Here is a 13,231-nt window from a genome sequence, read left to right as displayed (position 1 = left end):
TTGAAAATGATGAAAGATTTACAAGAGTTAAGTATGAAAAAAGATTAGCAATATTTACAAGAGAGGTTGAAAAGATTATTTACAATATATAAAGTGTGTAAATCAAAAGAAAATTTCACATGCCACTCTTCCCTCTTCCAATCAAGAACCTTTTTATTCCTGCATGTAAATAGCACAGTAACTCCTGTCATAGAGCCGCTGCCCGTGCACTCAACTTACCACAACGATGCCGGGAGCAACTGTTACAGCTGACACACCGTTGTCTATGACTGACCGTGTCTGCGATTTAAAAATACGTTTGTGCACATTTATAGTAGAACATGATTTGTCATTCAGAATTTTTGCAGCCACTGGTCACCCTGTGTAGAAAACTGGCAGAAGACAAAAAAGCGTTAACTAGCCTGTCGGTTTCAAATCAACATGCGAGATACATGAACACTCATGGCATTGCACTACAGTTCAAAAAATGTTTGTCTGAGAAGCTAAAAAAATGCACGTTCTCACTCAATGGCTTGTTCGCTTTTTTGATAATGAAAGCAACAGAGTAATAACACAACAAATGGTTATCCAATGCTGCCAAGGCCCTCATGATAATGGCCTTGCCTGGCAGCAGAAAAGTCAACATTGCCAATGCACCAAACCTTATGCTGGAACTTAAAGATGTCATGCAGACTTATGGTCTTGAGTGGAGACAAGTTACCAGCATCCTCCTTGACAACTATGCAGTCATGAGAGGAAAAAACTCTGGCCTTGAAACTCAAGCAAGGAGGGAGAACCCATACCTCCTTGACGTATCTGGAGAGACCGTGCACATGGTTTCCAATGCTGCCAAGGCCCTCATGATAATGGCCTTGATTTCACTTCTATTCTTCAGTTTAGCAGTTCAGTTCTTTAGTTATTTGTCACTTGTTATTTAAGCACTTTAAGCACTTGTTATTGTTTAGAAGAAAACACTTTATTTGACATAGTACTTTAAATAAATGGTGCAAAGCATAATCATTGAAGAGAGTCATCTCTATCTCAGTCTCAGTTTACCAGTTTTTTAAGCACTTTAAGCTCGTTACTGTATTTTTGTTATTAACCCCCCCCCCCCCCCCCCCCCCCCAAGAAAAAAGTTCAGGCTAAGGATTTTTTTTTCCACTTTAACCCCCTGTATATAACTGAACTGCGGAGCAATAACCATTTTAACAATATAAGTTTATTTTGACTAATAGTCTAATTTTTTACCATATATAATTGATTAAAATAACAATACTGACGTTTATTAAGGCTAAATCTTGCTAACCATTAAAAAAATTGGGTAAGCACACTAATTTTAAGAGATTTTCAAAGCAAATTATTTAATTTTTTTAAACAAATTATTTAATTTTTTTAAACAAATTATTTAATTTTAACACAAATATATTTGCTAACTAACATAAACTACAATGAACAATACATTTATTACTGTAGGCTATTTATAAATCTTTGTTAATCTTAGTTAATAAAAATGCAGCTGTTCATTGTTTATGTTAGTTCACAGTGCATTTAAGTACCAAATACAGCTTTTGTTAACGAGTGCTCCACGAGAAAACTTTGATCTTCTGACCTTTTGCCATTGTGCACTGTCATTTGATTAAGATTATGTGCTTAGTTTGAAACATATAGATGTTTAAAGACGGTGATATCTCACTTGTCTCTCTCTCTGTCTCTCTCTCTCTCTCTCTCTCTCTCCCGAATTATCGTTGGGTGTGAATTGTGCTTAACAATAACGTTAATAAACCGATAAATCACTCTTTCTGTAAAACATTAAACAGATTTAAGTAGTTAAAAAACTGTTTGCCAATCTCATGCACTCTTTTTCAAAACTCTATTTCAAACTGTGATGCGCTTTCAAATGCTAAACAGGTGGGCGAAAGTTAAACGCAACTACAGCACAGTTGTCATCGTTTACACACAACGACACAAATGTGTTCACACTTACTTCAAATATAGCCTATAATACATAGCTCTTCCAAATTATTTTAAAAGGGGAAGGTAATATTATTATTATTAATAATAGTTTTACACAAAATAATTCAATTGCAATTGCAATATTTGATGATTTTATTTATTTATTGCAAAACTGTGCAGCACTTACATTTTATTGATCCATAAGGATGACTGGATGAGGGATGGATGTATGGATATCTATCTAGATGCACAACAATATCAAACTATACAGACAAAATAGTACTGAATTATGTGTGTTACACAAAAGTGTTACAAGTAACCCTGCATATGAGGTAGTTGTAACATTTTGCACTTCTGTCACTTTCCGTGCAACTGTAGGCTACGCTAATGGTTAGGTCCTAGAAAAAACTTTAAGTGTTCATTTGTAGCAGAGATTGGTATGTTGCTTGTGTAAAAAAGAGAATTAATCTAACTTGTTAATTTTTTTAATTAATTGAGGCCAAAAACCAAAATGTGTTAGGTTGTGCCACGCTCTCCTCTAAACAAAATCTAATGACACTGAATAAGCTTGGTGGGAATAATCTAACATAGCAAAAACTAGGCTATGAGGAAAATAATTCATAAAGCATAAAAAAAACAACGTAACACAGAACTTAAAGACGCTGCTTCTCTATCTGGAACGCAGTCTATCTCTCTCTCGTTTCTTCTCCTCATTGCCGCCGTCAACCTATGAGAAAGAGAGCTGCACGCTCATAGAGGTAGAGCGACTCCAGAGTAAAACAAGGGAAACAGAAAGATACATAAGACACGGACTATAACCACCGACCGTAATATATCATAGCCTATTACAAGAATGTTGTTGTATGGGTCTAAAGACAAAACCTCAATAGCTTAATATATGACATAACAAAAATGACATTTGGTACGGTCTACATGAATGATCAGATGCCCGCTCATTATACAATTCCAGTAGTTCTAGTGTTAAAGTGGCAAGTTCTATAAATTTCAAAACATCTTTTCATTCATATTTATCCTTTTCCACTCAATTATGCCCAAATTAAGATTTCTGAAGCATTTTAATCATTATAATGTTTAAAGTTTCTGCTTAGTAGTTTTCCCCGTTTCAGTTTTCTGCTTTGTATAGGCAGAAACTGAAACGGGAAGCACCCGCCCTCAGGACAATTCAGTGCTGGTCGGACCCAATCAGACGCTATACTACAAGACTGTTTTGATCACGTGGACTGGGACATGTTCCGGGCAGCGTCGGATGACGACATAGAGGCGTACTCAAAACTGTAACGTGTTTCATCAGAAACTGTGTAGAAGATGTAGTGCCGACAAAAACAATCCACATCTACCCCAACCAAAAACCGTGGATTAATAGCGATGTTCGAGCAGCCTTGTCAGCGCGGACATCCGCTTTTAAATCCGGAAACGCTGATGATCGCAAAAAAGCCAGTTACGATCTCAGGAAATCCATCAAAGCCGCAAAAAGACAATACAAAAACAAAGTTGAAGAACAATTCAACACCCGCGATGCAAGAAGGCATGTGGCAGGGAATCAATAAAATCACAGACTTTAAAGGGAACAAACCAGCTACTGTGAACATTGCCGCCTCTCTACCACCGGACGAGCTGAATAACTTTTATGCTCGTTTCGAGGCTCACAACACCGCCCACACAGAGAGCGCTCCCGCAGCTGCTGCAGAAGATGTGAGTGCACTCTCCGTCTCTGTCGCGGATGTAACCCGATCCTTCCGACGGGTGAATATCCGCAAGGCAGCGGGTCCTGATGGCATCCCAGGCCGTGTGCTCCGAGCATGCGCATTCCAGCTAGCCGGTGTTTTTACAGACATTTTCAACCTCTCCCTCTCTCTCTCTGTGGTTCCCCCGTGCTTCAAAAAAAATCCACCATTGTGCCCATACCAAAGAAAATAAAATCACATGCTTGAATGACTGGAGGCCTGTTGCTCTCACACCCATCTTCAGTAAGTGTTTTGAGAGACTCGTCAGAGACTACATCTGCTCTGTGCTGCCTGCCTCACTGGATCCGCTACAATTTGCATATCGTAGCAACCGTTCTACAGACGATGCTATTGCTTTCACTCTACACACTGCTCTCTCCCACCTGGAAAATAAGAACACCTATGTGAGAATGCTGTTTGTGGACTACAGCTCAGCATTTAACACCATAGTGCCTGCCACAATTGTTGCGAAGCTCCAGACTCTGGGACTAAACAGATCTCTGTGCAGCTGGATCCTGGACTTCCTAACAGGCAGAAGCCAGGTGGTCAGAATGGGCAAAAAACACTTCATCCCCGCTGACCCTCAACACTGGTGCTCCTCAGGGCTGTGTCCTCAGCCCGCTCCTGTACTCCCTGTACACACATGACTGTACAGCCACACACAGCTCCAACGTCATCATCAAATTCGCTGATGACACAACGGTGATAGGCCTGATCACCGACAACGATGAGACGGCCTACAGAGAGGAGGTGAGCACCCTGACTAAATGGTGTATGTCAGGACAACCACCTCTCACTCAACATCGACAAGACCAAGGAGCTGGTGATGGATTTCAGGAGACAGAGCAGAGAACACACACCCATCACCATCGACAAGACACCTGTGGAGCGGGTAAGCAGCTTCAAGTTCCTCGGTGTTAACATCAGTGAGGATCTCACCTGGTCTACACACACTGATGCAGTGCTGAAGAAGGCACATCAACGCCTCTTCTTCCTGAGACGGGCTGAGGAAGTTTGGAATGAGCCCCAGCATCCTCAGATCGTTATACACCTGCACTATAGAGAGCATCCTGACGGGCTGCATCACTGCCTGGTTTGGAAACAGCACCGCTGGCAACCGCAAAGCTCTGAAAAGGGTCGTGCGAACTGCCAGCCACATTGTTGGAGGTGAGCTTCCCTCCCTCCAGGACATCTACACCAGGCGGTGTATAAGGAAATCCCGGAGGATCATCAGTGACTCCAGCCATCCTTCCCACAGACTGCTCTCTCTGCTGCCCTCAGGAAGACGTCTCCGCAGCATCCGATCCCGCACTAGCCGACTGAGGGATAGCTTTTTCCCTCAGGCTATCCGACTTACGAACAGTCTGAACTAATACACCCTACAGCATACTCCACAATATGGTATGCCACACACTGCACTTTAACTTTGACAGTTCAACACCGAACTATTTAACACAATAATCTACCTGCTACCACTGGATTCCATCCAATGCACATCCATAACATTTCTGTATCCAGCCCACGTACACTTAGCATATTTTCATGCGTATATATGTCTACATAATCTAGAATGTGTACATTATGTGTATAGTGTATAATGTGTAGTGCTAACTGTATGTATGTACATATTGCGTAAAATGTGTAGTGCTAACTGTAAGTATGTCCAATAGTACACTGTGTGTACTGACTATATGTATGTGCATATTGCATATTTTCACCTGTTGAAGTCTGTATGGTTATATGTTAACTGTTTCTGCAATTTCTGGTGCACGCTCCCAAGAATTTCACTCACCAAGGCACATGTGCTGTGGTGATGTGACAATAAAGTGACTTGACTTGACTTGACTTGACTTATATTTCATGGTAAAGTTTAGAGACAGAGAGTGGGGACATGCAGAAAATGCAATTTTTTGTGTTCTATGTAGTTTTTATTAATGTTTTTAATTATACATTTTAAATTTGTGGTTAGCTTAATAAGCAGGACATTTAGCTTAATAATAAAATGTATTTTAGAGTTAATTTTCATGCAATTTTATATATATAATGTCCTGGGACAGAAATGCACCCTTTCGGTGGAATGGGCTATACTATACCATCTGATTATGTAATCCTGTCCGTATGAAATGCGGCATCTAGCCTACTTTACAGCGATTACATGGAGATAAATTTGCAGCCTACACTGATTTAGAATACACTATTAATAAACAATTAAAATGCTATGTTATTTTTTCATACACATTTATTATCATTAGCCTACTTTTGCCGGTAATATGTAGGCCTATGCGTGCGATTAGTCCTTGCTTGAATGACTAGCCTACTAGGAAAAATATTCAGTCTATGGCAACTCTAATCAATAGCCTACATTTAATAACTGAATTATTTAATTAGTAGCCTAATTAGTTCGCAGCTCTTACATTAAACTGAGTTAGCATAATTAGTTAATGAACTAATAAAATAACAAAAAATAAAGTTTCAGTTAAGATGCTAACATATTTCTGTATCGCATTGCTTATTCCACCACACAAAGGACTGTTTATAAGGTGACAATCCATTATACATGTAAAGATTGTAGGCTCTATCTTGAAGATTTTTGTATTTTATTGCATCTTCTGTTATAAAGATGAAGACTGATATTTCGTTAATAAAATAAATAATAACACAATGCTGTAAAAAATAACTCAGGCTATGTTCTGTTCTGACTACTTTTTGTTTTAATTATATCTATGATGATATAGCCTATTAACAAAAAATAAATATTATTATATTCATATATTATATTTAAAAAAAAACGTATAGGCCTATATAAAATATATTTAAAAAAAGGGCCTCACTGATTCATTTTGCCCTGGGGTTCGCCTCTGATTGGGGGCTGCTACTATCTGCTTAAGATTTTTAAATGTAGAAGTTTGATAAATGTGTGATAGGCTATTTTATGTGGATAAAGGCATATTTTGTACATGACTACACATGTCCTTATAAGGCCAAGAAAATATGTTGCATCTTGTTATTAAGAGAAAAAATGTATTTTAAGGACATAAGATCTCGCTATTACGAGAAAATGGTTTTCAATGGAATAAGAGCATGTCATTGTTAAACAACACCACCAACAATGTAAGAGGCCTGTGGAGATTTTGAGAAGAACTATGGATTCAACATTAATAATGATTTTCATAATGCACGGTAAGTATATATTTTGTGATGTAGAAAAAATTCTAGGCAGCAGATGTAAATAAATGGTCAATTAAGTTCAGAAATTGGTATATACAAAAGTAAATATTTGCTGCATTGTTTGTATTGTATTGTATGTAATTCTTCGGGGTAGAGGGGTAAAACCTGTATATCAAAACCCTTAATCAAAAACTTTCTGAAAAACATGTATTTTCATAAATACAAGGAAGGCTAAAAGTGCTGCACAGGTGTACCTTATCTCAGTATCAGTATGTGTAATGTAATATAATGTGTAAAGTGTAGTGTGTGTGAGAAGTGTATAATATATATATATATATATATATATATATATATATATGTAATATATATACTTCGAAAAACACTGAACAATCTCAGATTCATAAGGCTTAATGTGTTTATCAGAAGGGGCTCTCTAACAAAATAATGCATAGTGGTTAAATTATAAAAATATGCTTTAGAAATATGCTACAGTAGGAGTGTACATGAAAATACTATTTGAAGGAAATGTGTAATTATCCTTACACAACTTCTATTGTGATTGTGAAAATAGTCATGACTTTCAGGGCTTGAACTGTCTAAATAGGCCCATTTAAAACATGCTGTAGTTATTATATGTAGGCCTAGTTGTAGCCTATATTCTGAAAAATACATTGTTCAACATGTATTTTCACATTAAAAACTGGTATTTACAAGCTTAATCTAGTTAGGTTCTCTGTGTTTGAACGAGCACTAAACCAGTTGGCGGTGCTAATGTCCAAAAAATGTAGGTACGTGTTAACATGCAATTTACGTGTTAACAGTTATTACATTAAAAAAAAGCTTAATGTAGGCTTACTATGAAAGACTTATGTACACTGTTTTTTTTTTTTGTTTTTTTTAAGGTAAGTGCAAACAACTTAAGTTACATTTAAATAGAACAAAATGTTGAAAGTTAGTTAACTAAATTTGTTTATTTAAATGTAGCTAAAATAAATTGATTGCAACCACTTTTTTTAAAAAAAATGTAGTAAATTCAATGAATTTTTTTTTGAGTGAAATATAGTAAATATTAGTAAATGTACTTTTTTTTTCAATGAGCAGTGTTCTTTATCATTCCTGTAATAACACAACTCTTAAAAAAGAGAAATAATTCTGTTGTACAGTTAAGTGATGGATCATTCTGTGAAATGATGACCCTGGTGTCTTTCAAGAGTGAGGATGGGGCATCTTCTGCATCCACCACAAACAGATTCTGTGTTTAGTTAAAGAATTTTGTTTTAGAGATGTTCAGCTAAATACAGTATATCCTCAACGTTTATATAGTGTCTCATAATGTATTTAATGGAAATGCGTAATTATTAGGCCTAACGACAAGTGTTGAACAATGTCTGTTGAAGTTCCTTTTTACATGAATACTTGAAGTATTTCCAAAAAACACTTCCTTTCTGCATAAATACTTGCCACACAGACAGTTGAGAAACACAACACAGTCCACTACAGGAGAGAGAAACTAGCGTTAGTTTGCTGACACTAAAACACTCAGATAGTGTAAATGAAAATACAGAAAAGGTAAAACTCAGAAAATATGCAGAGAAGATGAAACAACATTGATCATGTCTAAGAATATGTGGATGTCTTAAGAGGTAAAGTCAGAAAAGAGATCACAGATTCAACGCCACGAGAATCCAGTCTTCTGAACTCACAGGTAACTGAGATTAATCAAGAATATATTTCAGTAGATAGTTCAATGTATGAATTTATAAGGTTTATTTTAAAATTATGTTCTTTCAACTGCATATATATATATATATATATATATATATATATATATATATGACTATAACCATTTCAACTGCACCATAAATGTCTTGTGTATGAAGGTTCAATAATGGACTCAGAAGACCGAATAGAAAGGATTGTTGATATCTAAAACAAATCAAATTCAAGAAAGACACAGAAGACTTCAACACAGCAAAACCCCAAACACCTCAACACACAGGTAACTGAGATTAAAGGAACAGTTCAGCCAAAAAATTACATTTTCTTATTACTTACTTCCAGGTCAGCCAGGTCATCCAGTATGATTGACATGCAGTCTTTGCATCATTTGTAAATAATGGGGTTATTTTTTATTTTATTATTTCCCTGAAAATGACTGATCTTTTTGCTTGAGAAGACACTTATTTGTCAACCGGGGTCATGTGGATTAATTTAAAGCTGCCTAAATACGGATTTTTGACCTTTAGAAAAGGTTCATGTTGTGCCCCGTTCACGTTTTCCTCCAAAACCTCCAAAAATGTATCTTTGGCTGAAGAAAGAAAGATATACAGTGAATCTTGGATGAGTAAATAATCAGGAAACCATTTTTGAGTGAACTGTTCCTCTGCATTTACTCACAAAACACAAGGACAAAAACAACACTAATAAACATCTGACAAGGGGTAAAGTTAGTCTACAGTTCACATGTTTCAGAAGATGTGAGTCGTATGATATGAGGAAGGGAAGAGAGTTACATCATATCTGTCATCTTCAGGAAGTGATGGTGTGAAGATCAGAAGCTCCAGAGCAGCTGCAGTGTGTTTGGAGCTGCTGTGTGTTCTTCTGCTGACTGCAGTCATAGTGCTGTGTGTCCTCATCCATACAAAGAGCACAAACTACACACAAGAGAGACAGCAGCTGCTAACTAAGATCACCAACCTCACAGAAGAGAGAGACCAGTTAAAATCAGAAAGAAATGAACTTCAGAAACGTTTAGCAGGTAAGTTTCTTCAGTCTAACCACTAACTTGCTTCATAGCAGACTCCGTTTTTTAAAGTGGAGTGAACTGGATCTGTCATGTGGCTATAATGTATGTATATATAATTATATAATATAATAATGATATAATGTGATATACTTATATAATTAATTATGTCATGTCTATAATTAATAATAATCTAGGGAAGTCAAATGAATATAATACAGTACACGGTGCCTAGTAAACAGACTACTTCACTGCTTAGTGAACACTAGTTTGATGAATATAAAAAGCAGTGACTAAAACCTCCTTTTAGGAATCAATCAGTAATTCTGCAGGTCAATGTCTCTAACAGTATACAGCAGACATAGAGGGAAAAAAACAGCAATAAGCTTTAAGAAAAGTTCATTTTCATTACACTACTCTAAAGAGATTTTGCAGTAGATGAAAAACACTAGAAAAGTTAAAAGACCAAATAATTATGAAGACAGACACAATCGAGTATGAAGTCAGTTGCTGTACAGTAACAAATAAATAAATAATTCAGCATCCATTCAGTTCAATACTCCCTCAGCAGTTTATTAGTCTTTAGTCTATCAGTTTCTTAGTCTTCTAGACTTTCTCTGCCTCTCCTAGCCGTCTCTCAGTCCTGCAAAAATACATGTAAGAAGTACTTTGCTACAAATCAATTCAACAGTTATGAGTTTGCGGGTGTACAGTATTTACTACACAGAAGAGTGAAAAGTTCTCTCATCTTAAAGTACAGCGACGATGTGCTGAAATTATACTGTAAGTGTAAGTAGAGTAAAACCCTCTAGATGAGTCTGTAGGTCACTCCATGAACATGATCAACTGTAGAGCTTTGTATTTCTACAGGAACAAACGTCCTTTGACCCTGTTCTCTTCATTTTTCTTTTCCTCTCCTCTTCCTCTTTGTCTCCCACCACAAAGATTCATTTACCAAAGCACTAAGCATCATATTATCCTGAGATTCTGACTGGTGTGTCATCAGTTTTGTTACTAATATTTACACATAGATAAATATGTGCTGTTTGAGTTCATATTGTGATGCTCAATGCAGTTATGTGTGTGTTTGTTTTTTCTGAATGAGAACATGGTTAAATCTGTTGAAAATGAGGGCATTTGTTGTAGAGTTCAGCAGAAAATACTGATCAAATTGGAACGTAATTTGTGACAAATTAATCAGTTAATTAATTATTATTAATAATGAATCAGTTAATTAATTAAGCAATCGAGAAAAACCGTAACCATCCAGACTTGAATTGCTCGGATCAAAGTTTAGTTCATGTCTTATCTGGTTGTGTTTATAGATGGATGGAAGTGCCATCAGTCCAGACTTTACTTCATTTCCTCTGAGACGAAGAACTGGACTGAGAGCAGAAGATACTGTAGAGAGAGAGCAGCAGATCTGATCATCATCAACAACACAGAGGAACAAGTGTGTGTGTGTGTGTGTGTGTGTGTGTGTGTGTGATTGTGGTGTTTAATTTATAAATGAAAGATAATGTGCTGAAATCTGTCAGTGCTCATTTAATAAATCATGGTATTGTTTGACTTCTCAGGAGTTTGTGAAGAACATTTCTGGTGGTTCTGGATATTTCTGGATTGGTCTGACTGATATTGAAGTGGAGGGCAGATGGAAATGGGTTGATGGTAGCAACATCACCTCTGGGTGAGAAATCACTGAACTGAACTGATTATTATGTAATAAATGATTGTCTCAGTCAGTATCATATCACACAGAAAGCAGCTCTGAAGATCTAAAGCTGATCTGTTGATGCAGGTTCTGGGCGTCTGGAGAGCCAGACAGCAATCAGGGAAAAGAGGAAGACTGTGCTCTAAATTATTCACCAGGATGGGCTGATTTTCCATGTGATTATATGTATAAATGGATCTGTGAGAAGAGTGTTCTTAAATGACACATTTCAATAAATGTATATATAGTGTGTTATGAACATCTAAATATGTGTTATGATCCCTTTTCCTATTATGATCTTGTTTGAATAAATGTTGTGACTGCACATGGATCCTGTTTTCCCTTTTCCCGTTTCTTTTTATTCAGTATATCAACAATAATTTATTCATACCCAACACACATATCCTTTAATCTAATTCTAATTCTAATTTAAATTAATATCTCATTTATTTTACTTGCACTTTAAAGTTGTCCTCAACATCTCATGATTTCAGAGCATGTGAGTTCCTGAACCAGATGAATGATGGGATACACTTAACGCACAGATATACTGTACTTAAGAGAAATCAGTGAAAGACCTGGTGACTCTGTGTATAATTATGTTGTTTTATCCAATTAATTTAAAATGTAGATTTAATAGAAGACATCTGAGGAAATTAAGACAGCCTTTTAATTACTACTTATTTAAAAAAAAAAAAAAAAACATAAATATAAAACACTGGTCAATAGCTTTGAAAGTCTGAACATTGACAAATTCTGCCCTCAACAGGAAGTTTCTAGTTAACCACAGACCGAGTTCCTTCTGTCCATAATAGGAGAAAAGCTGTCAAAACATCTACTTCCCATATTCTTAATAAATTAATATCCAGATAAGTTGTATAAACAATGCTCATAAAAATTTAATGCATTATAAATATTTAAAACCATAATAAATATCTCATCTGAAATCACACTTCATAAAATGCTTTTCTTAGTATTTTTGTCTTGTTCTTAAATCAAGATGCATTTACTTGAGAAGCAAAACAATTTAAGATATTGTCTTGTTTTGTGAAGAAAAATATCACAATTTTGTTAGTTTTCGCTTAACACAAGAAAAAATAAGAATGTTTCGATATTTGTAATGGGAAACAAGACAAAAATAATAAGAAACTTATTTTTTTTGCAGTGCAGAAAACAGTGTCTATCAGTATTAATATTAGAAAACTAAACAACTAAAAACAGACAGGGATCTGTTATAACTAAAAAACTAAAGTATAAATGTTGAAATTATGAGGAAATACTAGGGTTGTGAGTAACATAACAATGCCTTGAGTAAGTGCAGGGGAAGACAAGCTTTCATAATATTTGCTTTGAAAACTTGCAAAAGAAAAAGTTTTTATTGTTTAGTGACCAAATAATAAAGCTTTATTCATTCTCAACATGAAGAAAGAACATGTGTTACAGAAACTGTTATAAAGCTGATCCTGATTGATCCTCTTGAGTGCATTCAAAGTGCTGATTGGCCCACAGATATAACCTTATAGAACCAAGTTACAGTTCGTTACAGCTCTTTGTAGACAGAACCTTATTGTTTTCTGTATAAAAAGTCCCAAAAAATTACACAGCTTAAAAAACATCACATAATGTAAATCAGTGGTCACAGAATAAGAATGTGTGAATAACTAAATTTTGACAAAATAGAACCTTATAATTCCAAGGCGGCAAAATGTTCCAGAATGATGCACTTAAATCATTTGAAAAAATAAGAAATTAATTTATGCTCCCAAGGTCTGATTTTTTTTTTTTTTTTATACTTGCAACTGAGACATTTCCTCAGGTTGAAATGAATAGAACAATTCCTCTGGAGACTTAAGAGGAAGCGTGTGGTGAGGCACATCTTGTGACAAACTCTAATATCTGGAGGGAATTCAGATGGAAGATTGTAACTAGATT

The 13,231-nt window shown here is 35.8% G+C and overlaps 2 protein-coding genes across 3 annotated transcripts in view; both read left to right on the top strand.

Annotated features, from left to right (window-relative positions):
* The window catches only part of LOC109062990 (gastrula zinc finger protein XlCGF7.1-like), a 972,510-nt gene that overhangs the window by 735,833 nt on the left and 223,446 nt on the right, over positions 1–13,231 (top strand). The window lies entirely within an intron of this gene.
* Positions 594–11,630, top strand: LOC122141068 (CD209 antigen-like protein C). The gene is made up of 6 exons (XM_042746971.1): positions 594–848; positions 8,793–8,844; positions 9,379–9,603; positions 10,914–11,041; positions 11,166–11,275; positions 11,387–11,630. The coding sequence occupies exons 1-6, from the start codon at positions 594–596 to the stop codon at positions 11,520–11,522; spliced, it is 906 nt and encodes a 301-aa protein (XP_042602905.1). The 3' UTR covers positions 11,523–11,630.

This window comes from Cyprinus carpio, chromosome A4 (assembly GCF_018340385.1).
Source record: "Cyprinus carpio isolate SPL01 chromosome A4, ASM1834038v1, whole genome shotgun sequence".
Taxonomy (NCBI): Eukaryota; Metazoa; Chordata; class Actinopteri; order Cypriniformes; family Cyprinidae; genus Cyprinus; species Cyprinus carpio.
Note: the sequence above shows the minus strand (reverse complement) of the source record. Positions and strands in the feature narration are given on the sequence as shown.

Excerpts from the sequence above, each read along its gene's own strand:
- LOC122141068 (XM_042746971.1), top strand. The coding sequence starts at position 594 with ATGGCCTTGCCTGGCAGCAGAAAAGTCAACATTGCCAATGCACCAAAC. Across the intron at positions 849-8,792 it reads CCAAGGCCCTCATGATAATG|AAAGACACAGAAGACTTCAA; the intron begins GCCTTGATTTCA and ends ATCAAATTCAAG. Across the intron at positions 9,604-10,913 it reads ACTTCAGAAACGTTTAGCAG|ATGGATGGAAGTGCCATCAG; the intron begins GTAAGTTTCTTC and ends TTGTGTTTATAG.